At 44.4% G+C, this 25,210-nt stretch overlaps 1 protein-coding gene across 4 annotated transcripts in view; it reads right to left on the reverse strand.

Annotated features, from left to right (window-relative positions):
• The window catches only part of Adgrf1 (adhesion G protein-coupled receptor F1), a 41,454-nt gene extending 21,929 nt beyond the window's left edge, over positions 1–19,525 (reverse strand). Inside the window, exons 1-8 of one of the 4 annotated variants that reach the window (XM_050119351.1) lie at positions 18,352–19,525; positions 12,981–16,993; positions 11,566–11,707; positions 9,791–9,848; positions 7,628–7,771; positions 5,458–5,631; positions 3,390–3,490; positions 1,817–1,875 (exon numbers count right to left, since the gene is read on the reverse strand). In XM_050119351.1, coding sequence (XP_049975308.1) covers positions 1,817–1,875; positions 3,390–3,490; positions 5,458–5,631; positions 7,628–7,771; positions 9,791–9,848; positions 11,566–11,634 — 605 coding nt within the window. In that variant the 5' untranslated portion in view covers positions 11,635–11,707; positions 12,981–16,993; positions 18,352–19,525. Of the gene's footprint in view, positions 1–1,816; positions 1,876–3,389; positions 3,491–5,457; positions 5,632–7,627; positions 7,772–9,790; positions 9,852–11,565; positions 11,708–12,980; positions 16,994–18,351 lie in introns of those variants that run through there. The other 3 variants (XM_050119349.1, XM_050119350.1, XM_050119348.1) reach the window with 3 other exon arrangements.
• Between the last annotated feature and the right edge of the window lie 5,685 nt (positions 19,526–25,210).

The raw sequence follows: 25,210 nt of genomic DNA on the forward strand, positions 1-25,210 counted from the left end.
CAAGTCCTATAGACCAGTGTGTATTCTTTATGGCTGAGCCATCTCTTTGGAACCATGGCTACCCAAATTTTAAAGATAAAAGAAAGGAGACATAAAGAGAAGCCAGGTGAGGAAATTAGGATTTGGCAAGAACTTCTGAAGCTTCAACGGACAAACTCTTAACCCTTCTGCCTGGATACGGCCCACCCTGTTCGCTTGCCACCTACTTTCTTACCTATTGTTTGTATGTTTTTGTCTTGAAGCAGGATCTCCCTGCATAACCCAGGCTAACCTTGAACTCACTTTGTACTCTAGATCAGTTAGGAAATGATGGCAATCCTCCTGCCTCTGCTCCACAAGCACTAGGATTGTAGTCGTGCCCTACCACACCTGGCTGTTGTTTTCAGGGTTTGAATGTAAAATTACTGGAATTAAATCTCAGTTTCATCTGGTAGTTCACAGACAGAAAAGGCAAAAAAAAAAAAAAAAAGAAGGAAAGAAAAAGATCCATTATACAGATTCAATATAAGAAAAGAGAAACTGGGTTCTTCTCTGGGTTAGATTTTAAAAAAAAAAAAAATTATTCCTGTGGGACTTTCTAAATGACTTTATAGACTAAGAATGTATTTATAGCAGGTGTTGTTGAAAATTTCCCATGACTGGTTTGAAGTTAACCATGGGAAAAATAATGAGTCAAGCTCTTCCACCGCTAAGCTACTTCCTCCAGCAGGCGACTACAAGTAGCTGGCGATCAATGCACACATGCTCAGCTCCAAATAACTCTTCATTGAATCATAAACAAAAGGCTAATTTACCAAATACACCTTTATTTGCTGTAGACAGTGACTTCTGAGTTTTGAACCACAGCCTATACTTGATACCCGCACAGAAGGATACTTTATCCCAGGTTCCCATCTTGACTCCGGATTACACAACAGCATGTCCTCTGTCGTAGGAAAATGCTCATCTCTCTACCCCCACATTCCCCATGCCACCCCTCACCCCTTCCTGAACCTGGGCACTGTGATGTCCCCCTTCCTCTCAAGCTTCTACCTTATGCCCACGTGTTTACAATTTTTTAATGTGTGTGTTCTTCTATGCATGAGTATACAACATGTGTACATGTGTGTGCATGTGTGTACTTGCATGTGGGGACCAGAGGAAAACCTAGGTCGTCACTAGAAATGCTGTCTACTTCTTTTGAGACAGGATCTCTCACTGGCCTGGATCTCATGAATTAGGTGAGTCTAGCTATCCAGTGAGCCCCTGGAGTCCCCTGTCTCTACCTCCACAGCCCTGGAATTGCATGTGAACCCTGGGTTCTCTTGTCTCTGCCTCCCCAGCACTGGGATTGCATGTGAGCGCTACCATGCAAGGCATTATTATGTGGGCTCTGGGATCAGTCTTTGGAATCTCCTGTGGGGTGGAGGCCCATTCCACAAGGTCCACCATCGGTGGCTTCTCCCCGGGAGATACCTGGGACCATGCCTACCAGCTATTTAAGACCCGGCCAATAGATCTGCCATGTGAGCTCCCAGGTCCTCTTTTCCTGCCTTCCTGGGAGTCACCTGGGGGTTCTCTGCTTTGCATTGCCCTGTTTATTAAAACTGGATTTATTAATTCGATTTGATTTGGCGTATTGCATGGTGGCAGAGGAGCCCAGTAACTGGAAATCTAATAATTAACAGACCTCAGGCTTGCAAGGTATACAGGTACTGACTAAGCTATCTCCCTAGCGTTGACTTCACATTTCTGTCAGGACCAGCAGGAATACCACTGGGCATTCTCAGGAGCAGTGCCAAATTCTAGAGCAGCCCTTAGACCAGATGCGACTTACCGAAATTGCATGACCTGAACTGACTCAAAACCATGGATTCCTCTGTATGCTTCTTCAAGCTTAGAAAGAAAACAAAAGACAATGTTACAGTATCTGACCTCACACATCAAAAGAAATCGAGCAAAATATAAATGCAAATAATAAATAAGCCAACAACATATGAGCAAAGGAAGAAGGGACCATGGGAAGAAGTTATATGTCATAACAAAAGCAGTTAAAATAACCATTGAGAACACATACAATTAATTTTTGAGGATGCTAAGAAAGAACAACTGATCAGAGTCTGGTGAGATGGCACCATCAATGAAGTGATTGCCACAGGCATGAGGACCTGAGTTTGGATGTTAGTACTCGTGTAAGTGGGGTATAAAGCCATGTACATTAGTAACCCTATGGCTGGGAAGTAGAGACAGGTGATCCTGGGGCTTGTCAGTCAACCAGTAATGCCAACTGGGGAGTCCAGTGAGGGATCTTGTCTCAAAATAATAACAATGATCACGTGCAGATAGCTTTAACCAGAAGGCACATGACACCTACCTCTGGTATCCACACAGGCACACAGAGAGGGATGGTAACAGAATAAGGGAAATAGGATAATAGATATTATGATAAATGTACCCAGATCTGTGTTCTGGTTCTGGACAGAGGAGCACTGACTGGTCTAGTTCTTATGTGCCCTTGTTCAGTAACTCCCTTCAGCTTCTAAGGGGTACTTCTTTATGGAACAAAGTTAAACAATTGAGTTTAGGGTGCGATAATTTATTGTGTATAATTAAAAACCATGAACTAATCTAGAGTCCATAATATAGTATTCAAGTCCATAAGAAACATCAAACACATGATAACTGATAACATCTCAGGAAAATGCTCAAGGAACGTCTACTGTGGGCAAAGCAAATACTGGTTCTGTAAGAACTCATCAAGTATAAGCAAGTAAATATATATATAGTAAGGGACAGAAGAGTTGGCTCAGCACTTAGTTAAGAGCATGCAGAGGACCTGACATCCTCTGTTCCCAACATCCACCCAAAGTCTAACTCAGAGAGTCTGATGGCCTCTTCTGAACTCCGCAGGCACATGCACTCATTTCATACACATATCTACACACAAATACACACATATGTACACACAGATGCATACATACACACACACTCAAATCTAAAATAAATCTTTTAAAAATATGTTATTAAGGGGATATGGTGATAGCTCAGTCAGTAAAGCACTTGTTTTGCATGAAGACCTGAGTTTGAGCCCTCAGACCACATTTTTTAAAATATGGATCACATGGACTTACTAGCTAGCCCAGCCGAATTGATGAGCCCCAGGCCAAAGAAACCCCTGCCTAAAAGGGGTATAAAAGGGTGGGAAAAGAAAGAGAGAGAGGAAAAAAGAAAAGAAAACACACTTGAGCCTGTTTTTTCTGTCTCCCACGTGTGCACACAACGCCCACATGCGTAACCCCTCTATACAAATATTCACATATATAAAATATGGATAAAATGCATGTCCTGAATTGAAAAGCATCTGAACTTGTGGTTAGAAAGACTATCCTTACATAATAAATAGTGCTTACTTGCTTTTCAATTTCAGTTCTGTAGTTGGCGTATACAGCAGAAGAGGAATTCCAAAGGTCTTTGATAAAAGCTCCATTAATTTTAAAAGTGCCCCAAACCTCTAGTGGAAAGAGGGAAAATAGATACAACAAATTTAGACACTATAAATTTCTTGCTTGATTTTATCAGTAGCATAAAATTATGAAAGTACACCTCAGAACCCATGGTAGGTATTTCTATTAATTTTCATAAACTATATTCATCTAAAATAATAAAGAAAAGAAAGAAAACCAGAATTCTCAGTTGTTTGGTTTCTAACAGTCATGGGAAAGTGCTAGTGATCAGGACAAGTCACTCAACACTCGTGTATGTATGTGTGTGTGTGCATCTGTGTGTGTGCATGTGTGCATGCATGTATGTATGTGTGAGTGTGTATGTCCATGGAGATGAGATGTCTGGTGTCTTCCTCAATTATTCTCTACCTTATTTTTTTGAGACAGGGTCTCTCACTGAACCTGGAGCTCACTAATTTGGGTAAAGTAGCTGACCAGAAAGCCCAGGGATCCTGGCGTCTCTACTTCCCCAGTCCTGAGACTCCATGCACGCACTGTGCTCAGCTACAGCTCCAAACTCAAGTCTTCATGCTTGCACACCAAGCACTTTACCGACAGAGCTGGCTCCCCAGCCCCAACACAGCTTAAAGCTGTTTGCTAACTCCTACCAGCCCCGTGCTTACTAGCTCAGGGCTAGCGCTCATCTGTACAGAACTGGTCTCTCTGTGGACAACCCCTGCGCAGTCTGTACTCAGGGTCTAACCATCAGCTGCTCTGGAAACACTTCTCTGGTCCCCACATGTAAAATCCTTCTGCCTCTGAATTCCACCACTGCTTTCTCCATCTGACTGTACCTGTCTCTACCATACTATGGGAAACCCTTCATGAGCACATTCACCTGTCTGAGTCTTCTTTCTATTTCTTGTAGATGGATCAGAATTGGGCCTTCTTCCAAGATGGGAGCTTTCATTGGCATTTGGTGAAAAGATTGCCTTCATTTCCTTCTTATATTACCACCCAGCCTCCCCCACTAGCCTGATAATATATAAGTAGCAAAACAGATGCTTTGTGGCCTAAGGGTTTACTCTGGAACTGGACGTGAACATGGTCCTTAGTAGACACATGATGCCATAACATGACGAATTGCTGTGCTCCTGGGAAGGGGAACTAGGCTTGCTCAGCTAAGCAGGACTATTTCTGACTCCTCCCTCATACTTAAAACCCAGAGCTTCAAGCTGACCAGAGCAGTCTTACAGGAAGCTCCTCCTCCTTCCCTTCCCACTCTTCTCCCCTTTTTCCTCCTCCTATTCCTTCTCATCCTTTTCTTCTCTGCAGTCAGTGTATCAAACTATAGCCTAGACTCTTGAGAACCTACTATGTAGCCTAAGCTGGCCTCAAACTCAGGGCAAGCCTCCTGCCTCTGTCTCCTGGGTGCTGGGATTACAGGCATGAGTTCCCACACTCAGGGAGAATTTTCTTAAAGTCTGTTAGGGCCTGGAGTCCATGTCATTAGATTTATCTCCTTCATAAAACAGAAACTTAAGTCAACAGTGGTTTCTCTACTCTTTGGCTATATACGGAGTGTGTGTGTATGTGTGTGTGTGTGTGTGTGTGTAACTTGGAATGTATTTGTTGCAATCCAGAGCAGGCTTTTCAATATAATCACCAAGTGTCTCTCCTGCATTCACAGATCTAGAGTTAATGCTAGTAAAGAAGAGAAAAGGGAGAAGGAAATGTCCTGACTTAGGCCATTGCCCACTTGGATTATAGTGCATCTTTCTAAATCTCAGTAGAATCCTGCAATCACAACGTTGAGCTAGCTGCATGCATATAGAGGTTGAAATGACATCTAAACATGATCTTGTGGCTTCAGGTCTGCTGCGCTGAGGAAGCCTTCACTGGTCTAGGCAAACCTAACTGGGTACCTCTACTTCAGTACTGCCCCTCAGCATCAGCTGCCCTCAGCCAGGCAAAGAACCACAGTACTATCTTCACTGCATCCTGGGAAGAGAGTACCTTAGCCCAGAGTACTTACTTGCTCTCTCACAGAAGTTGACACTCCGGCTGAGGTCTTTAAGATGGCAATTACAGCTTGGGAGGGGTCCAGTTGTATGAAGGTAGCAGTTCTGGGGGTCAAGACAGGAGGGAGGAAACCACATATAGCTGTCTTCACAGGCACACTCCGGGAACCCCTTCAGGTTTCTGCAGTCTACATACAGAAAAAGAAATAGACCACCGTTTCACTATGTCTGCTTTCTATATCAACTTCTGTTCCGTCCTTGGCTCTGACTTGGAATCTGAACCAAGGATTTCTCCACAGAAGCTGGGAGGATGGCAAGTTGTTTAAGACATAGAAATGTCCAACTCCAAAGATTCTGAGGTTGCTGGGGAAATCCTAGCAGAGATAAAACAAATGGCTTGGCTTAGCATCCAAAACAAGGCTACGGATCCCACCGGTATCCACTGTGATGGAAGAGAAAGACAGAAACATAGTCACAACATAAGAGTTATTATTGAAAGGGTCTAAAGGGTATTTGATCCCTACCTCATTTGAGTCCCCATACATACATCCACCCATCAGCACACCAAGGGAGGACTTAAAAACTACGTGACCCGGCTGAAGACATGATTCAGTGTTTTAAGAGCTCTTGCTCTGCAGGAAACCTGGGATTGGTTCCTAGCACCCACATGGTGGTTCACAGGCATCCAGAACTCGAATTCCAAGGGATCTGAAGCCTCCTGGCCTCCTTGGGCACTAAGCACGCATATAGTAGTATACACACATATACATGCAGGCAGAACACTCATACACACTGAGCATGGCACTGTCTGCCACTAATCCCAGCAACTGGGAGGCAGAGGCAGGTAAATCTCTGAGTTCAAGACCAGCTGGTTTACAGAGCAAGGTCCAGAACAATCAGGGCTATACAGAGAAACCCTGTCTTGGAGGGGAAAACACTCATGCACATAAAAATTTTATATGTTTTAAAAGCTTAGAAAGGCAGATTGATTTGGAGGTGGGGTAATGGTGAAAAACATCTACCAATCAAAGCTGTGCAATTGTTACTTTGTATTAGACTTGACACGCCCATTAGAAATTCTTCCATCTTAACAAAAAGCTGAAGGGTGAGGGTGGGGAGTGGGGAAGTAAGCGGGGGACAGTCCAGGATATGCTTGAGAAACTTACGTGGAAGCGTGTAGTGAGTGCTTGTCAAACTTTAGTAAGCTTCAGAAGCCCCTGGGGCATTTCACCCCAGATCCTCTGGTCCCACAGGTCGGAAGTGGACTAAGGAATGTGCATTCCTACTCAGTTCCCTACTCCTGATGGCAGTAGAGGTGACCTGAGCACTGTGGGACTCTCAGCTTTAGCCAAGTTGTTAGACTTCTCTGGGAGCCACTTCTGTGATTTGCATTATCAAATACTTCTTGCTATCTTATGGATACATACTGGAATTTCATATCCCAGCCTTGTGAGGCTGGATAGAGTCATAGAAAAAAATTCTGTGATGTGGGAATGATTTCTTATTAATAAAGAAACTGCCTAGGCCCCTTGATAGGCCAACCCTTAGGTGGGTGGAGTAAACAGAACAGAATGCTGGGAGAAAGAAGCTGAGTCAAGGAGTCGCCATGATTCTCCCACTCCAGACAGACGCAGGTTAAGATCTTCTCTGGTAAGCCACCTCGTGGGCTACACAGATTATTAGAAATGGGTTAGATTAATATGTAAGAGCTAGCCAATAAGAGGCTAAAGATAAAGGGCCAGGCAATGTTTAAAAGAATACAGTTTCCGTGTAATTATTTTGGGTAAAGCTAGCCATGCGGGCGGCCGGGTGCCGGGGACGCAGCCCCACCGCTCCTATCACTACAATTCTGGCCAATAAAATAGGAACAGAGTTAGTGTCTTCCATTCTCAGCTAAAAAAAAATGTCATTGTCTGTATGAGGATCTCCAGGATTTCATTTCTTTCTTTCTCAGAATGAATACATGTGAAGTAGGATCTCATTCATCATCTGGTACCTAAGGGATGACCACAGACACAGCCCCATTGCCAACATGCAATGGACATAGCCCATTAAGAAGAAACAATGGTTCTTGATACCACAGCATTTGTATGGAATGGTCATTTTTCAAAGCACAGCCTACCTACCCTGACTGACCCGCCCCTCTCCCCAGTTACACTCCCCACCCCAGGGAAGCTAATTTACATGTGGTGGCCTTCACTTTGACGATCTTGCTGGGCCCCTGTAAGCACTGTGACGGAGATTTCAAATGCTTCAGAAATCTTTTCAATTCTTTCTTCTCCCCAGGATTCCTGTATGTCATCTGAAGCAGGATCTCATACTCCTGGGCTGGTGGAAGAGAGGGGTTATCAGAAGGTATCTCTGTGGGGGGAGGATGTCTTAGCAGTCATCACGTACTGCTTAGAGCTCCTGGACTGTCCCCGATGCTTGTCACTACATTCCGCACGATTGACTTAATGTGAGCAAGCAGACATGCCTCATACATGCCTCACAGGGATCTCTCCTCCCACTTCAGCTAGGTCAATAGTTCCCAAGCTCTCTTTCCTGCCCCAGACTCAAGGGAAACAGACTGGAATATCCTACTCACCCTTCTTTGGTTTCCTGGAAATATCTCCAACATAAAACCCCAAACGTCACCCTTTATAAAGAACTCATTTTTTAAAATGTTCCATTAATGAGTGGGGGTTTAGGGATTTGCTTGAAATACAAAACAAAACACAACTAGACCCTGGCTTGTGTCTGTGAACAGTTGTTACCTCTAGCTGCTTAAAGGCGAAAGTCACAAACAATCTCACACCAGTTTGGAGTTATGATTAATAGGATGGTTATTTATTTAAGGAGGAAAAACTTACAGATCACCGTCCCAGACAACAACCCTCTGCACAATCAGAAAGGGAGCCTAGTCACAGGAAGCGGAGCTGGAAGCCAGAGAGAGAGCAGAGGAAAGTGGCCACTTTTTTAAAGGGAGAGAGACCACACCCCAATGGGCTGGTATCTCAGCGGCCAATAGCCGCTATTGGCTGAAGAAGCGGAAGGAGCTCCCACAACAGCTGCTTATTTAATAACTTTCCTTTCTTTCCCCAAAGATGAGCCTTCGGTACTTGGAACCCTGGTGTCTTTGGCTTCCCTATGCCAAGACCAATCTTACCTTGGGGCTTTGCATGTGTTAACATTGCAGCAAGGCTGATTGGGTTCAAATCTTGTCTACTGTTCCCACAGGTCTTGGGAGTACCCCCCAAATGATGGGGAACAGGGTAAATGTGAACCTGCTCACTTTCCCAGGAGTTAGTGATACTGAAGCCAGATAGGTTGGGTTAAATCTTGTCTTACAGCCCTTAAGCTAAACCCTAGTTTTACCATTTTTAAATAAAGATGGCCATGATAGAATAGAACTAAACACAGCCTGGCATAAGTGACAGTCCAGTGAATAAATGCTTACTGTATTTTTATTGTCATTGTTACTGTTGGGGAGATCTTGTTTATGGCATTCTGTGTTAAAAATTTTGCTTCATTTCTCTAAAGAACTGTAACCTTGCATGGGGGACATTTTCATGCTATGCCTAGCACATGACTGCTTGCCATGGATGTGTATTTAAATGCATCGCATGCCAGAAGCCTTTTGTGCACTGCTCTGGAACCTACAACCATCTGAGGGGATCAATGATTTCATTAGAAAGTACTTTCAGTGCTCAGACATCAGGCGTACATGTTAACGTCCAAACCGGGACTCATCCCCAAGCTGAGAGCTCTGCCCATTAGTTACATTATAGGAGGGAGGCACAAGAGAAAAGGAACAATGGACAGGCTCCTGTCTGGTGTGGTGCAAGATTCCCATCTTCCTTGTCAGCTTGCCTGGATCTGTGGTCACCTAGGAGACACACCTCTGAGAGGTATCGGAAGGAGTTTCCAGAGATGTTTAACTGAGAAGGGAAAGCCCACCCTGCATGTGTACACACCATTCCGTGAACTGAATAGAAGGAAAAGGAGGGAAAGCACACTCAACACCAGTGTCATTCCCTAAGCTTTCTGAATGTGAGCACAGTGTGACCAGATGCCTCACGTTCCAGCTGCCGTTCCTTCCTAGCAGAATGGACTGTGCGGGCTCTTAAATCATGAGGCCGAATAAGATGGTTCTTCATTAGCTTTGGTAAGACATTTGGCCACAACAAAATTATACCAACTAATACACTGTGCCATTATTTAGTCTTTGCTCTTAAGAATTATTGTTATTCTCCCTTTATAGATTATTTCATAATGTGCCTAAGATCCCCTGGCAATTGCTGAGGCCAGAACCCTGTTTTCTTGGCACCAGGGTCCAAAGTACCAGGACGTCTAGCAGGATCTTACCTGGATCTCTTTTCTCAACCACACCGACATCTCCTTTGGTTTGGTTGTCATGGTTTTTCTGCTACAAAAGGAAAGAAGATGGCTATCATGAAGCTTTGTGATCTGCACATCATAAGGTCTGTTGAGTTTCCCAGGCGAGCCAAAATGATGATCTACTATCCAAGCTGAGCGTGGTGACAGATGGCCAAGAAAGGCCTTACCAAGGCTGTTTTGAGCAAAGACCTGGAGGAAATGATGGTGTTCAGGGGAAGAGAGAGTGATGGTCTTGCAAAGAGACAGGAATAGCATTAGTGTGGTCAGTGCTATGCATGTGCCCACTGTGACAGTAAAGTGAGGGACCAGAGAGCATGAAGAAGTGGGTGAAGGGAGGTGAGCAAGAGGTGGGATCCAGAGTCCACAGAGGCGGGTCATGTAGACAGAGGCAAGGTGTGTTCGTCTATCAGACCAGAGAAAGATTTTAACGCTTTGTGGGAAGGAAAGGAAAGTGTTGTTGTTGGGTGTGTGTTTGTGTGTTGCATGTACATGGGCATATTAGAGAGTACACCCATGTGCACACAAAAAGACCAGGAGAAGCTATTGAAAGTCTTCCTCTGACATGCTTTAGTTTATTCCTTGGAGACAGAGGTTCTCAGTGAATCTGGCCGTTGTTTCAGGTAGAATGCCTGGCTCAGTGACTGCCGTCTCCACTCTCCTGGACTGGGCTTACAACCATGCTCAGGTTTTCTTAAGTGCTTTCTGGGATCTCAAACTTGGGTCTTCATGCTTGCAGAACAAGAACTCTTCCAAGTCATCTCTGCAGCCCTGGTTTTAGTTTTTCCCTGAGTGAGCTGTGCAGAGTTTGAACACACACGAGAAAGTCACTCTGATTTGCTTTACAGAAGCCTTAATCCTGGTGACCTGTTAAGAACGGCCAAGCACAGAAACAATACAAGCATTTCTGGTGTTACCAAGGGGCTATAGGACTGAGATCATAAAGCTCTCAGCAGAGACCACAGTGGTGGAAGAAGTTAGAAGAGTCTGATTTTAAAATTTAGACAAATTTTAAAGTAAATTTTAAAACCAATTTACATATGCAGCATCACAAGACTCAAGCATGGCACCGTTTTCACACAGACAGAAAGAGAGTGGTGTCACCAGAAAAGAAGAGTGGGTTCGGTAAGTAAAATCAGGATTCAGTTTGGGGCATGTGAAGCTGAGGAACCCTAGTGTCCACATGAATGATGGCTACATGAGTGAAGAGTTCGGGCCAAAGCATCAGGATGAAAATATACACTTGGGAATAGTCAGTGAGTTGAAAACATTTCAAGCCACAATCCTAGATGAAATCATCAAGAAAGCCCATAGTTGGACTGATGGCTCAGTTGTTAAAGCACTTGATGAACCAGGGTAAGGACCAACTAGAGTTTGGGTCCCCAGAACCTGTCCATGTAAGTGCTAAGTAGGCAAATTCACCTAGTTCCAGTCCTGGAACTATTAGTGTATACCCACGTGGTTTTCTGTTCCCAAGAGACCATGGCAGAGAATGTGCTGAGTTAGACAAGATCTCCAAGACGATTAAATTTCCATGGGAGAAGTCTCATCTGCAATCAAGGCACCTGCACTTCAGAGACCTCACAGTGAATGATGATAAATACCGAGACAAGAACATGGGACTTCTGATGCAAAGTCCACCAGCCTCTGTAGCTCAGTTGCCTGGAGAATGACAGATTCTGAGGTAGCAGGAAGGTGGAGAGGAGATATGGCTGCCAAGAGAAACAAGACAGGTACCGACTCACCTGCAGGAAGTCTTTGGTGCCCTCAGTCACCGGGAAAAGAGCAATGAGCCACAGCAATCCAACTCTCATTTCCAGTAGCGCCTTCTCCCCGCTCTAAACCGAACATAGACACCCCGAGTCTGGTCTCTCAGGAGGCTGTACACTAAAGCAAAGATTGTGAGTCAAGGCTGTAAACGGTACATTCAGCATCAGCCCCTCAAGTTTTACCGGGATTTTCCTTGTCCCCTTAAAATATCCAGGGACCCTACAAAGCACAAATGTTAGAGATAGATTTGAAGTACTTAAACTTAAAAGTAATAACCAGCCAGTTTAGCAAGCTCCCTTCTGGATAACTGAGGGAGTTAGTAACAAATTGTTCTTAAGTTTCTATTTATATTAAATAATTTGGACAGAATTCAACACACAAACACAGTGATGATTTCAACAAAAACTGGCAATCATAGGCTTTGATGTTTGAACACTTGGTCTGCAGTGGGTGGAGCTGTTTGGGGAAGTTTTAGGAGGTAAAGGCTGGCTGGAGAAAGCACACCATGGGGTCAGGTTTGGGAGTTTATAGGCTCACGCTTCCACAAAACACTGCTTTGTGTTTGTGGTTGAATATATGCTCTCTCAACGTCCTGTTCCCACTGCCTGCTGCCATGTCTCCCTCACCACTATAGACTTTGCCTCTGGACAATAAAGTAACATACACTCTGTCTTCTTTTCATTGCCTTTGGTCATGGTTCTTTATCACAGCAACAGAAAAAATAACTAATACAGGCATGGTCCTTGTATCTTTGTTTTGTTCTCATTTTTTTGAGACAAAATTTCTCTGTAGTTTTGGAACCTGTCTTGAAACTTGCTCTGAAGACCAGGCTGGTCTCAAACTCACGGAGATCCACCTGCCTCTGCCTCCTGAATTCTAGGATTAAAGGCAAGCGTCACCTCTGCCCGGCTTGTCCTTGTGTTTTGGAGATAGGATATCATGTAGCCCAGGCTGTCCTCAAACTCACTACCAGCTAAGGATAAGGCTAAACTTCCGATTCTCTCAGCTGTGCATCCCAAATGCTCCGACTACGAACATGTGCCGTCAAGGTCAGAGTGTGTGGTCCCGGGGATAACCCAGTACTTCACGCGTGATGCACAAGCATGGCATCGGCTGAGATGCATCTCCAGCAACCACATATAGTCTAAGGTTCACAAGTCGCAAATGGCTAGCACTACCATGTTAAGTAGCACGCTACAGAATACTTCCATCATTTTGGAAAGCTTAACTGGACAGCAGTGACAGAACAGAAAGGATTGTTTCCCTGGCCTATCAACATTTCTTTTACAGCTCCATAGGAAATCATTTTAAAAATGGTTCCCGAACTCAATAATTCCTCTTTGGAGTAAGTGTACAGATCGGTACAGAGTGGGCTCTCTCTGCCACTTACCTTGCTCCTTGAGGAACGTAACCTTCATGTGCACACTGTCATCCCCACCGGATGCTGCTCTCAGACCTAAAGAGAAAAGCATCAGGGATGGGGGAGGACTACCATACCCATGGCTGGTTTTCAAGGGCTTTCTGGGGCCTGCTAATGGAGTGTTGCGCCCATATGGCATCTGTATCACTTGCCCTCTAGGATGAAGGAATGGTCCTCTCATATCCCGCCCTCCTTCCTGCTTGCCAGAGACTCCTCTTAGATCTTGAGCTGGGTGAGTCGGCAGGTGGAAGCCTGTGCCTCAATCATTCTTTTAGGTCTTGGCTTATCTGCTCTGAAGTGCGTCTGTTACTGTATGCATTCACTGTTGTCCAAAGCTAAGCTAAGGGGTATTTGTCTGTGAAGAAGAACATTTCAAAAAAGTTTTTCCAGCCTGCAGTAACACAGTACAACACACACACGCTTGTCTTTCTGTGTCAGAATTTGGGGACTGGTCCAGGGACACTGAACATATCAACATCTGCACAAATCCCTCATACAGACTGGGAGAATTATGGTTCTTAACCTATGGGTCATGACACCTTTGGGGGTCAAAGTTGCATAACAGATATTCTACATATCAGATAATTACAAACTACAGTTCACACCAGTAGCAAAGTTACAGTTAGGAAGTAGCAATGGAAATAATTTTATGGTTGGGAGGTCACCATGACATGAGGAACTGTGTTAAAGGATCATAGCATCCTAAAGGGCAGAGTATCTGACAATGACTGAGACACATCTTCCCACAGGTTCCGAGGTCATCTGTGGATCACCTGAACACAGTGTGATGCCAGTGCTATGGAAACAGATGTTATGTTGTATTGCTTGGGAAATAATGATGAGAAAATGACTGCATTTATTCAGGGCAGACACACGGTATCAGCCACAATGATTGGATTAATGAGTATTTTATTTTATACATGAATATATGTACATGCACACACAGAATAACCATATTCTTTCCTGAGTTGTACTTTGGATATTCTCTGTCTCTCTGTCTCTGTCTGTCTGTGTGTGTGTCTGTCTGTCTGTGTACATGTGCACGCACCTGCACATGTCTGTGTGTGTCTCTGCATGTGTCTGTGTGACTCTCTGCGTGTGTATATGTGTGCACGTGTGCATGTGTGTATTCTAGTTTCTCTTCCACTACTATGATAAAATGCCCTGACAAAGCCATGGAGAAAGAAAGCCTACATTCATGGTGAGTTCACCCCCTCACCTAACACTCAAGACAATCTTCAGCACACTCCCTACTGGCCAACCCAATGCAGACAGTTTCTCAAGCAAGGCTTTCCACCCAGATGACTCTAAGTTACGTTAGGGTGACAATTTAAACTAATAAGCACATTGTTTTTTGAGTCAAGGTCCCATGTAGCACAGGCCTGCTGCAAACTCACTGTGCAGCAATGGGTGAGCGTGAACACCTCATCCTCCTGCCTCTACTTCTGAATTTCTGAGATTATGGGTATGTATATCCACACCACTGGATATAACCAAACCTTGGATATTTTCTTTTGTTTTATTTTATTTCAGTTTTATATTGTTAAGTTGTCAAGCGTGACTAAGCTAATACTTCGATGTAGTATTCGCATAGCTAGGGGAGGTGGAGCTACCTGCTTCCTCTTTTTCTCCATTTCCAGGAAGACTTTTCTAATTTGAATTGCCAGGTATTCTTTTGCTTGTGGCTTGTAACCCTGGAGCTTTCAGAAAGGATAACAGTCTCTGCATATGTGTCCTATCTATCCCCTCTTAGTGTGACAAGGACTGTTCCAAAATGAAAGGCCTGGGTGTCATGTGCTTCCCACAACTCTCTGTTCTCTCTTGCTAAGAACATTTTCTCCTGTGTGCAGCCTCAGACTGCAAACCCAGCTCAGACGGCCTGAGTGACAGCTCCGGTCATCCTAAGGAAGCCTCCTCTCCACCTCATTATTCCCCTGCCCCTTCCTCTGGACCGCCTCTTGAGACTTTTCCAGAAATGGTAATCAGTGATGTACAGTCGAGGTTTGCATTGATCTGTAGGCTGATCATGAATAGATACACCATAAAGAAAGAAGGGAAGAGCTGAAGAGATGGCTCCATGGCCAAGAGCTCTGCTTGTTCTTCCAAAGGACCCAGGTTCAAGTCCCAGCACCCACATGGCAGCTTACAACTGTCTGTAACTCAAGTTCCAGGATCTGACACCCTCACTTGGAGGCAAAACACCAATGCATATAAAACAAAAACAAATAAATAAATCATTTTTTTAAATGCCTCTAAAAAAGAAAGAAGAGAAAATAAAGAAGCAGCAGAGGAGAGACGGGAAGGATTGAGACTAGAAGAGAACATTTTGGCACTCTTTAGAAAACAGAGACATACATATTTTACCTAAAGCCTGTCAAACCTTGAACAAGTTCAGCCTAGCTATGGATACTATTAAAGTATTTAGCAATGCTTATATCCAGGTGGATGTACTTCCGGACAATTTCTAGGCTAGGTAAAAGATCTATATACTAGACCTGGTTCTACAATAGACGTCCTGGTCCAGGTTTTGGTATCTCCTGTATTGGTCAATGTTATACAGTGACAAAACATCAGGCAAAAGCAACTAGCATAAGGGGTGACTCATTTGGGCTCATGACTTGAAGGTACCGTCCTCTAAGCCAGGAGGGCATGGTATCAGGGGCTGAGTTTTCTGGTCACATTGCAATGACACGAGGCAGAGAGAGCTGGTGGGTAGCCCCGTGTCTCTGTTTTAGCCAGTCTCAGATGCCAGTCTCTGGAATAGGGTCACCACATTTAAGGATCGTCCCACCTCATTTAATCTAATTCAGAAAGTCCCTCATAGACAGGTTCACATCAATATCAACCACCACTGTGCTAAGGTTTGAACTAATCATTTTCCTCTCTGGTTCCTTAGTGTGTATTGCAGGGTTGGACAATACGTTAAATAAGAACAAGAAACCCAAAAGCAGGTATATCTGAATTTTAAAGAAGCAATGATTAACATTTTAGGATAGTTTTGCTCTGTGTGGTACTTGTAACATTCAAATTAAACTGGGCATCATGTATTGGACAAATCAAAGGGAGAGAAATGACATCTCAAGGTACACAGATCGAGACAGGCTCTAGAGCTAGCCTGCCTTCCCTCTGGTATTGACGTTCACAACTGTTCACAACTGGAAGTCTATGTTCTAGGCTTTCTATGTCTTTGTTTATTTACCTTTAAGATAAGGGAGTCAAGCCAGGTGGTGGTGGCACACACCTTTAATCCCAGCACTAGGGAGACAGAGGCAGGCAGATCTCTGTGGGTTCGAGGCAAGCCTGGTCTACAAAGTGAGTTTCAGGACAGCCAAGGCTATACAGAGAAACCCTGCCTTGAAAACCGAAGAGAAAGATAAGGGAATCAGGGTATAATTCCCAAGTTCCTGGGAGAGTCTAATGAGCTACTGTATGTAAAGTGGCCCAAACAGTGACCATTGTCCACTGTCATCCATGCAGGTCAGCAGTACTTTACTCTTATTACCGTTTGTGCAGCTCCTTGCTGGATTACATCACAACTGCACTTTAATTCTGAGTCAAATGAACTTGATCCAAGTGATGCCGTCGATGTGAAGACCCACATCACAGATATTGTGGCCTGGAGGTCTTCAGGTAACAACCAGAGCGCGTTTCTTCCAGGAGCTAAATGACCTCACTCAAAGGAGGACCCTCAACCTAAAGAAAGTAAAGTGTGTGTGTGTGTGTGTGTGTGTGTGTGTGTGTGTATGTGTGGGTGTGTGTGATGCATGTGGGTAGTAACCATATACATCCTGCTTAACTTTACATTCTTAGACACAAACCTCATGGCATTTCAATCCATTTCCTTCCAAGCCAGAGCGAGCGAGCCCAGAATCTTTGTGTAATCCACAGGTGGGTTGTCCTTGTCACCAGAGCATGAGTATTTACATCACATTTCACTCTGGGGGTGGCTAATGCCGGGCTGACAGCTGTGTTGGCATTACCATCTGTGGAAAAACTTAACCGTGGTGAGGAGATCTCCCCCCCCCACCACACACACACACTTCCTTGAATTCATTCAAGTGAATTCATTCCTGATAATCCCTGTCCTTTATGTAACCACAAACAATCATTCAAACTTGCTGCTGTGCCTCTGCAGACGATGGCACATTGTCTCCACGGTCTTTCAGTGTGTGTTTGTGGACACTGGGTGCCCTTTGTTTACGTCAACAACAGCCTCCTTATCCACATGATGGAGACCTGAAACTGCTGGCATAGATAGATAGACTGACGGTCTCCAGCATTTCGAGCAGCAATCTCATCTTAGGCACCACCGGGATCTGGGCTTTTCTGCCGTCAGTGTTTATGGAATGATGCCTTTTCTTCTATAAATAGAAGCAGTCCCTATAGAATGACCTCTCTCCTCTCTGCCTTAAAATTACACACACACACACATGCACATGTGCACACATGGGCATGACAGAGCAGGGCTCCACAGAGGACTCACCGGGCGGTGGTAGCGCATGCCTTTAACCCCAGCACTCAGGAGGCAGAGGCAAGAGGATCTCTGTGAGTTTGAGACCAGCCTGGTCTACAAGAGCTAGTTCCAGGACAGGCTCCAAAGGACATAGAAACCCTGTCTTGAAAGCAGCAGCAGCAACAACAACAAAGAATCATGGCTCAACCAGAGTTAGGCAGAAATGTGAACAAACTCAGTTTTGTTTCACTTCTCATTCTATGGGCTTGGAGTAACACTTTGTGGGAGGTGTCTTTGCAAAGGAACCCCCGGAGCTGTTTGCCTTTCAGATAGGTTTGTAGAGAGGATAGTGTGGGGACGGGGTGCACGGACAAGGCAAAATAATCTTTGGAGAGCAGATCAAATTTAAGAGCTAAATTTTCTCTGAGGAAAAAAAAATTAAAATTATTTACAATTTCAGTGGGTTTCCATTTATGTATAGACATGACCAAAAAGAGTTTTGTTTCTTTGTTTGTAGTTGCTGTTTTGAGACAGGATCTCCTGTAGCCTAGGCTAGTCTCTCCCATTCACTATGCAGCCAAGCCTTGAAACCCTGCCTCTACCATCCACATGCTGTGATTGCAGACATGCAGCCCCCTACCCATTTAAATCAGGGCTCAGGACTGAACCCCGGACTTCACCCTACCAGCTGAGCTGCATCTCCAGCCCTCAGCCCCGCAAACCTGCAGGCCCTCAGAGTAAAATTTTAAATGAATGCTTAATACTCTCACATAACTGTGTGCATAATGTGGTATAAGAGGCCTGGATGAGCCAATCCAGTCCGGGGTGTGCTGCTGAAATATAAGGTTTTGCAAAATGCCATGAGCTCTCTCTGGAGTCAGTGCCCACCTCTTCTGTGAGGGATAACACCGGGTTCCCTCAAAGGTGCTCAGACTCAGCATCTGTGTGTGTTCTGTTTATTTCCCCTCCAGAGCGCTCGTACAATTGTTCTTCCGTTCATTCATGTCCATCACCAAACACAAGCCTGAAAGTCTTGATGATGTTCAATGAGCTGGTTTTCTCCTCTGATGGAGGAAGGTCATTGGTTAATTAAATAAAGAAACTGCTTGCCCTGATAGGTTAAAACATAGGTGGGAGGAGTAAACAGAACAGGATGCTGGGAGGAAGAGGAAGTGAGCTCAGACTTGACAGCTCTGCTCTCTGGAGCAGAGACGCCAGGCTCCGCTCTCTCAGGCAGCTCTGACCCAGGATGGACATAGGCTAGAATCTTCCCGGAAAGCGCACCTTGGGGTGCTTACACACATAATTAGAAATGGGCTAGTCCAGGTGAGAGAGTTAGCCTAGAAGAGGCTAGATAGAAATGGGCCAAGCAGTGCTTAAATGAATACAGTTTGTGTGTTGTTATTTCGGGGCATAAGCTAGTCTGGTGGCTGGGGTGCTGGGGACGCAGCCCCACCGCTCCTATTATTACAAAACTCCTCACACTGATCATTCAGCTCTGAGCATCTTTGAGATGAACTGAGAGCTAAGGTCTTGGTTTGGAACAGAGATGGAATTTTTATTAATTATTACTCTTAAAGGGGCCAAAGAATTATTTAGCTCAGTCACCTCTTCTTCATGGACATTCTGCCAATCAGACGAACTGATTTGTTGTCAACCACTGCGTAAAGAAGACTGCATGGTGAAATGCATTGGCTAATAGCCGTATAACAGTGTGGACTGCCGTGGTTAGAGCTACATGCATTAAGAGAGACACTGGGAGGCTGTGAAGATGTCTCAGTGAGTGAAGTGCTTGCTGTGTTAGTGTGGAGACCTGAGTTTGGTCTATTAAAATTATATTAAAATTCAGGCAAGGCTACGGTGTCCATAACCGCTGCACGATAGGTAGAGACAGGAGGATCTCTGGAGTTCACTGGTCAATCTAGCCTATCACTGAGCTCTAGTAGTGAGAGACCTATTTTTTTAAAAAAGTCTTAAGATGCAAATCAATAGAGGAAAACATTAGAAGTCAATTTTTGGGCTCCATACAAGTGCACAGGGCATGTGCACCCACAAAACCCATATGAACATACATGCAACATACATACACAGGGCAGGGGACAGAGAAAAAGTAAAACCCCCAGAAGCTATGGTGAAACCCACTTTTGCAAACACCTGATTATGCTTTCCTGTGTTGCACTGAACAGCTGCATCTTCGGAGGCTACCGTGCGGGTCTACTAAGGCTGAGTCCTTTCTGTTCCTAACTGAGCTGGTACAAAGCTGGTTTTATAGCAGCCTGCATGTCCTTTGCCCTGCATTAGACTTCAGCTAGAAAGCATTTCTCCTGTTGCTGGCGATTTCACTCCATACACCAGCTGTCCCTTCCCCAGCAAGGGTGGCTTTGCTAGCCACCTGTCTATGCTTTGTCTTACAAAAGCATCATGGAGGATGCTTTGTTGTCTTAGCTCGCCACCCAGAGTTTCACCTGGACTCCTACTAAAGTTTAAGTCCCAGGGAAAACACATCCAGTTCAGTTATGTTGTAAAAGGTCTGTCTGCAAGCCTGGTAGCTAGCTTGGCGCTCCGTCAGCCAGCCACTTGTGCCCAAAGACTTTCCTCTAGTAACTTCTACAGTGTAAGTTCCCCTGAGCACGTACATGGGGATTAATAATCTTGTAACCAAGTTTGTTACACACAAGTGTCAGCCTTGCTGGAATCCACACGTCAGACCTGGGTCTCATTTCCATCATGTGACAATGGTGGCTATCGTAGGTAAAGCCTGGAGAATCTGAGCCTCCTCCATATTGCTTTGCTGGTGTGGTATTCCCCTCTGCATGCTGTGAATATCATTGGTGAATAAAGAAGTTGTCTTGGGCATGCACAGGGAATAGAGGTAGGTGGTGATAACTAAACTGAATGTTGGGAGAAAGAAGGCAGGGTAGGAGAAAGCCCATGTAGCCCCACCAGACACAGACTCTGGAACTCTACCTGGTAAGCCACAGCCTTGAGGTGATACACAGATTACTAGAAATTAAGATATAAGAGTTAGCCAATAAGAAGCTAGAGCTAATGGGCCAAGCAGTGATTTAAATAATATAGTTTCTGTGTGATTATTTCAGGGCTAAGCAGCCAGGAACCAACAAAAGGCCTCTTCCAACACTTTGCTTTAAAGAAAACTCGGCAAAATGGAATTCAGGAAAAATCAGAGTAACTGTCATTGGGCTGGGGAGAAGTCTCAGGGGGCAAAGTACTTGCTGCACAAGTATGAGGACTGGAGTTCAAATCCCCACACCCTCAGATAAAAACTGAATGCCTAGCACAGGGTCTGTGATCCTGGGATCTCTATAGGGAGAGAGAGACAGGAAGAGCTCCAGGCCTCTCACAGCACAGCTAGCAGAAAACAAGGGGCCCTGTCTCAAACAGAACGGAGGGGAAGGACCAGCAACTGAGGTTGTCCTCAACCCTCACACCTGTGTTAAGGCATATATATGCACACCTGTAATCCACACACAAACACAAGCACACATGCATGGACATACACACACACACACACACACACACACACACATGCATGCACCAAGCTCTAATTTATAAAATGCTTTCATATATATTGGATTTTTTTTGGTAGCCTTGCTACCAAAAAAAGAATTATTTTGATTCATGGAACATAAAGAGGATAGACCTGAATTCTACTTCACTGCTTCACTATTTCCTCAAATTCTGTGTCACTATTTCCTTAAATCATCTTTTTCAGTCAATGAGTCAGTCAGATTTTATTTATTGGAGCATGATTTTAATAATTCAGGACTGCAATGTGATCCCTATCTGCATACCGTGCAAACAAGTTCCCTTGTTTGGGAAAAGGAAGCATACATGTTTCTCAGTAATCATCCTAGGAACCGTGAGTGAGCTGAGCGCCTTGAGTAGGAAGAGATTCTGGTTCATAAGGACAAAGAAAGCTGGACCTTCTGGGAAGGAGCTAGAGAGAGTGTTACACAGGGTCTTCGCCTGTGAACAGCGGCAAGCTGTTGCAAATTCCTCCTGACTGAGATATTTACTTTCTTTTCTTTGAATCGAGGTCTCTAATTCACAACCCCCTGTCTCTGCTGGGATGGCTGGTGTGTGCCACTATGTCAACAAAACCCAGTTAGAGAGCTCTATTTAAAATAAGAGTAAAATGAAGGTGACCTCTGACCTCCTACCCTAACTCTTGCAAGGTACAAATATAGAGTGTCTGCGTCATGACTTTCTTCAGAGCAAAAGCAAGTTTTTCAGCCAGGTCCTCCAAGTGGTCATTGCAGAAATAACCACTGCTGGATGCTACAGCAAGCCTGAAGATGCTAACAGTCTGCAGCTACACCCAGAAGCTTTTTAGGCTCCATGCTGTGTGCAGAACCAAGAGCAACCTCAGGACCTTCCCTAAGGGCTCCTATAATGCATCTTCTCACATATACAAATCACAGGCCAGCCAAGACTTTTCCAAGTTAGGGTGAAGGCACTGTTCCAGAAGGTTCACTGCTTTGAATGTTGATAGATGCAGCTTGTCTTAGAGTTTCTCTTGCTGCAACAAAACACCGTGACCAAAAAGCAAGGGTTGGTTTGTTTTTTTCGAGACCGGGTTTCTCTGTAGCTTTGGAGCCTGTTAGGAACTATCCTTTGCAGAACAGGCTGGTCTCAAACTTACAGAGATCCACCTGCCTCTGCCTCTGGAGTGCTGGGATAAAAAGCTTGCACCACCACTGCCCAGCCAGAAAGGGTATGCTTGGTTTACACTTCAGCATTGCTGTTCATCACTGAAGGAAGTCAGGACAGGAAATCAAACAGGGCAGGATTCTGGAGGCAGGAACTGATACAGAGGCCATGGAAGGGAGCTGCTTACTAGCTTGAAGCCCCTGACTTACTAACCCCACCTTCTTACAGAACTCAGGACCACCGACCATAAGCTGGACATGCACACAAAATAAAATAAGGAAATAAGAAACAGGAGCCTCGTTCATGTTATGTGACTGACCTGGGAAGGTATGACTGGGGAATGTGCTAGTCCTGGAGTCTCTGCAAGCCTGGGCGTGGCCAAGAGGTCACAATAGTGTGAACCTTTCACTCTAACCTGCTGCGTCCCAAGAAAAATTTCACCGCCATAAAGATCATACATCTACCCAATAAAGAACTGGGCGACCCTGACATCATGTAATGATTCTTTCTCTAGTGTGACATTTAAGGCAAAATCCTGAGACATTTGGGACACGGTCTTCCCTTTGCAGCTCTAGGTAAGGCCCTGTGAAAGGAAGCTAAGAAGACAACTATGTGAGCTATTTTGAACGCTGCTAATATACTGGGTGTGGCCCTAAGTAGAACTGTGAATTGGGTGACATTTGTCCTGCAGGTGCCACCCCTCCACTTTCTGAACTCCTTACCTCATGACACACATACCTTCCACCGCCTTGACCCCATTCTATACCCTTATGATTATTCTATTTCTTCTTGCTCTGAACCAAAAGGCTAAACTCATTCATTGGTAGGCACGGTACCACCCACCTATAATTTCAACATTCAGGAGGCAGAGGCAAGAAGGATATTGATTTTAAGACTAGCTTGGGCTGCATGGACAGACCCTGTGTCAAAAATAAACAATAAATAAGTAAGTAAATAAAAACCATTTGCTCATGTCCTGGTTTAAATGAATGTGTGCATTTATTTCTCTTGTCTGGGAGTGTATTTTCAGTCTTTGAACAGAGGTAGAAAGGGCAGCAGAAAGCAGATAATAACATGCACACACACACGCACACACACACACACACACACGCACACACACCATTCCTCAGCCTAGCAAGAATAAAAGTTCTAGAATGATGATGTTGACACTGTTAGGACATCTATTGACTTCTGGAAGAAGTAAGACATGTGTGGCTGCCAGCAAAATGCCACATCAACTTGTGAGCGACGTGAGCATTCGTAACTGGAATCTACAGGCTCAGCACACATCTTCCCATCTTCCATTTTTATCCACATCCGTACTCTATTATAAAACAAGCCTCCAGATTCTTACAAGAAGAGCCAAGCAACTTACTCAAGTCTTCATTACTTGCCCAGCAATTCTTATCAGAGAGATGGATTTTAATTTCATTGCTGGTTGGGTGAATGGTTTTTAATAATTAATGGTTTCTTATTAATTAGAAAAAAATGTAACAAAAGGCTTGTGTTAGTATCATGACTGATTGTAGAATATACCCTTTTGCATTTTTGCTATTTCCTCTTTTATAATCTCTAGCATGTGAGTGTGTGTGTGTGTGTGTGTGTGTGTGTGTGAGAGAGAGAGAGAGAGAGAGAGAGAGAGAGAGAGAGAGAGAGAGAGAGAACCATGAAAAAGCCAAGGCTGCCACTTCTCCACATCCCCTCCTACCTGACTTTCTGTTCATTATTATTGTTATTATTTTGTTGTTGTTTTTGTGCGTGCACATGCGTGCATGTGTGTATGTGCACACATGAGCAAGAATGTATGATGTAAGAGGGCATGTGAGTGCCATGAGAATGTGTGGAGGTCAGAGGTCAACTTTGTAACGTTGGTTTTCTCCTACCTTTATTTGATCTGCAGAAATCCAGCTCACACCACACATCTGAGCCACCTCTGAGAGAGCCACCTCGTTTATCTGCTGAGCCATGCGGCCAGCCCTGCACCTAGGGTGTGTTCTTACTTCAGAACAAATCTACCTTTTTGTCACTGCCCTTAGTGAGGACACGAGGTGTCATATGCATGTAAGTGGATCCTTCCTATAATTCGGATAAGTGGCTCAGGCTGGCTTCACACTCTGTAAAGCTAAGAAAGATCTTGAACTTCTGAACCTTCTGCCACTGACTCTCAGGGGCTAGGATTACAGGTTTGTGACACCATGCTGAACTATAAGTGAAATTTTTATGGAAAATAAAAATCATGAATTTGTAAGATCTGTGGGGTAAAGTGTGGCACGTCATTTTATGTTTACTTGAGGAACGAGGAAAACCAATTGTAAAGGTTGATTGTTTTTCTGAAGGTCACTGAGGCAGTTCAACTGGGAGATAACTCAGGTTTATACTGGTTTGGACAAGGTTTCAATAGATTCACCCTGCAGTGGAAATAAACTGTTTCAGTCACTTATGGTAGTGGCACACACTTCTGATCCCAGCACTTGGAAGGAGGCAGGAGGATAAGGAGTTCAAAGCCAGCATGGGCTACATAGTGAATCTGGAGCCAGCCTAGGCTACATAGTGAGCTTGGGGCCAGTCAGGACTACCTGAGATCTGTCTTGAACAAGCAAACCCGATCAATAAAATCCGACTTCATCGTCTCAAGCATGATTGAATTGTAAGAGTGTCTGCCCCATTGCTAGTTAGATAAAGCCAAACAAATGGTACTTTTAGCAGGTTCCCTGGATGAAGCTGGCATACGCTAGTCAGCTGGACTTTCCGGGTAGACAGCAGTGAGCCTGCCCTGCCCTAGGTAGAACTCTTGGCTTTCAGCCAGAAAACCGCATTTAAGACTGAGAAAAACCAACTCAAGTTACAGAGTCAAGAAGGGACAGGGCTCCATTGTTTCTAACAATTGCTTCAATGGATGGAAATAGAAAACACTATCCTGAGTGAGGTAACCCAGACCCAAAAAGATGAACATGGGATGTACTCACTCATAATTGGTTTCTAGAGATAAATAAAGGTCAGTGAGTCTATAATTTGATTTCCTAAAGAAGCTAAATAAGAAGGTGATCCCAAAGAAAAACATATAGCTATCCTCCTG

The sequence above is a fragment of the Alexandromys fortis genome, unplaced genomic scaffold, assembly GCF_014885135.2.
Source record: "Alexandromys fortis isolate MF-2015 unplaced genomic scaffold, M_Fortis_MF-2015_v1.1 scaffold_145, whole genome shotgun sequence".
Classification (NCBI taxonomy): Eukaryota; Metazoa; Chordata; class Mammalia; order Rodentia; family Cricetidae; genus Alexandromys; species Alexandromys fortis.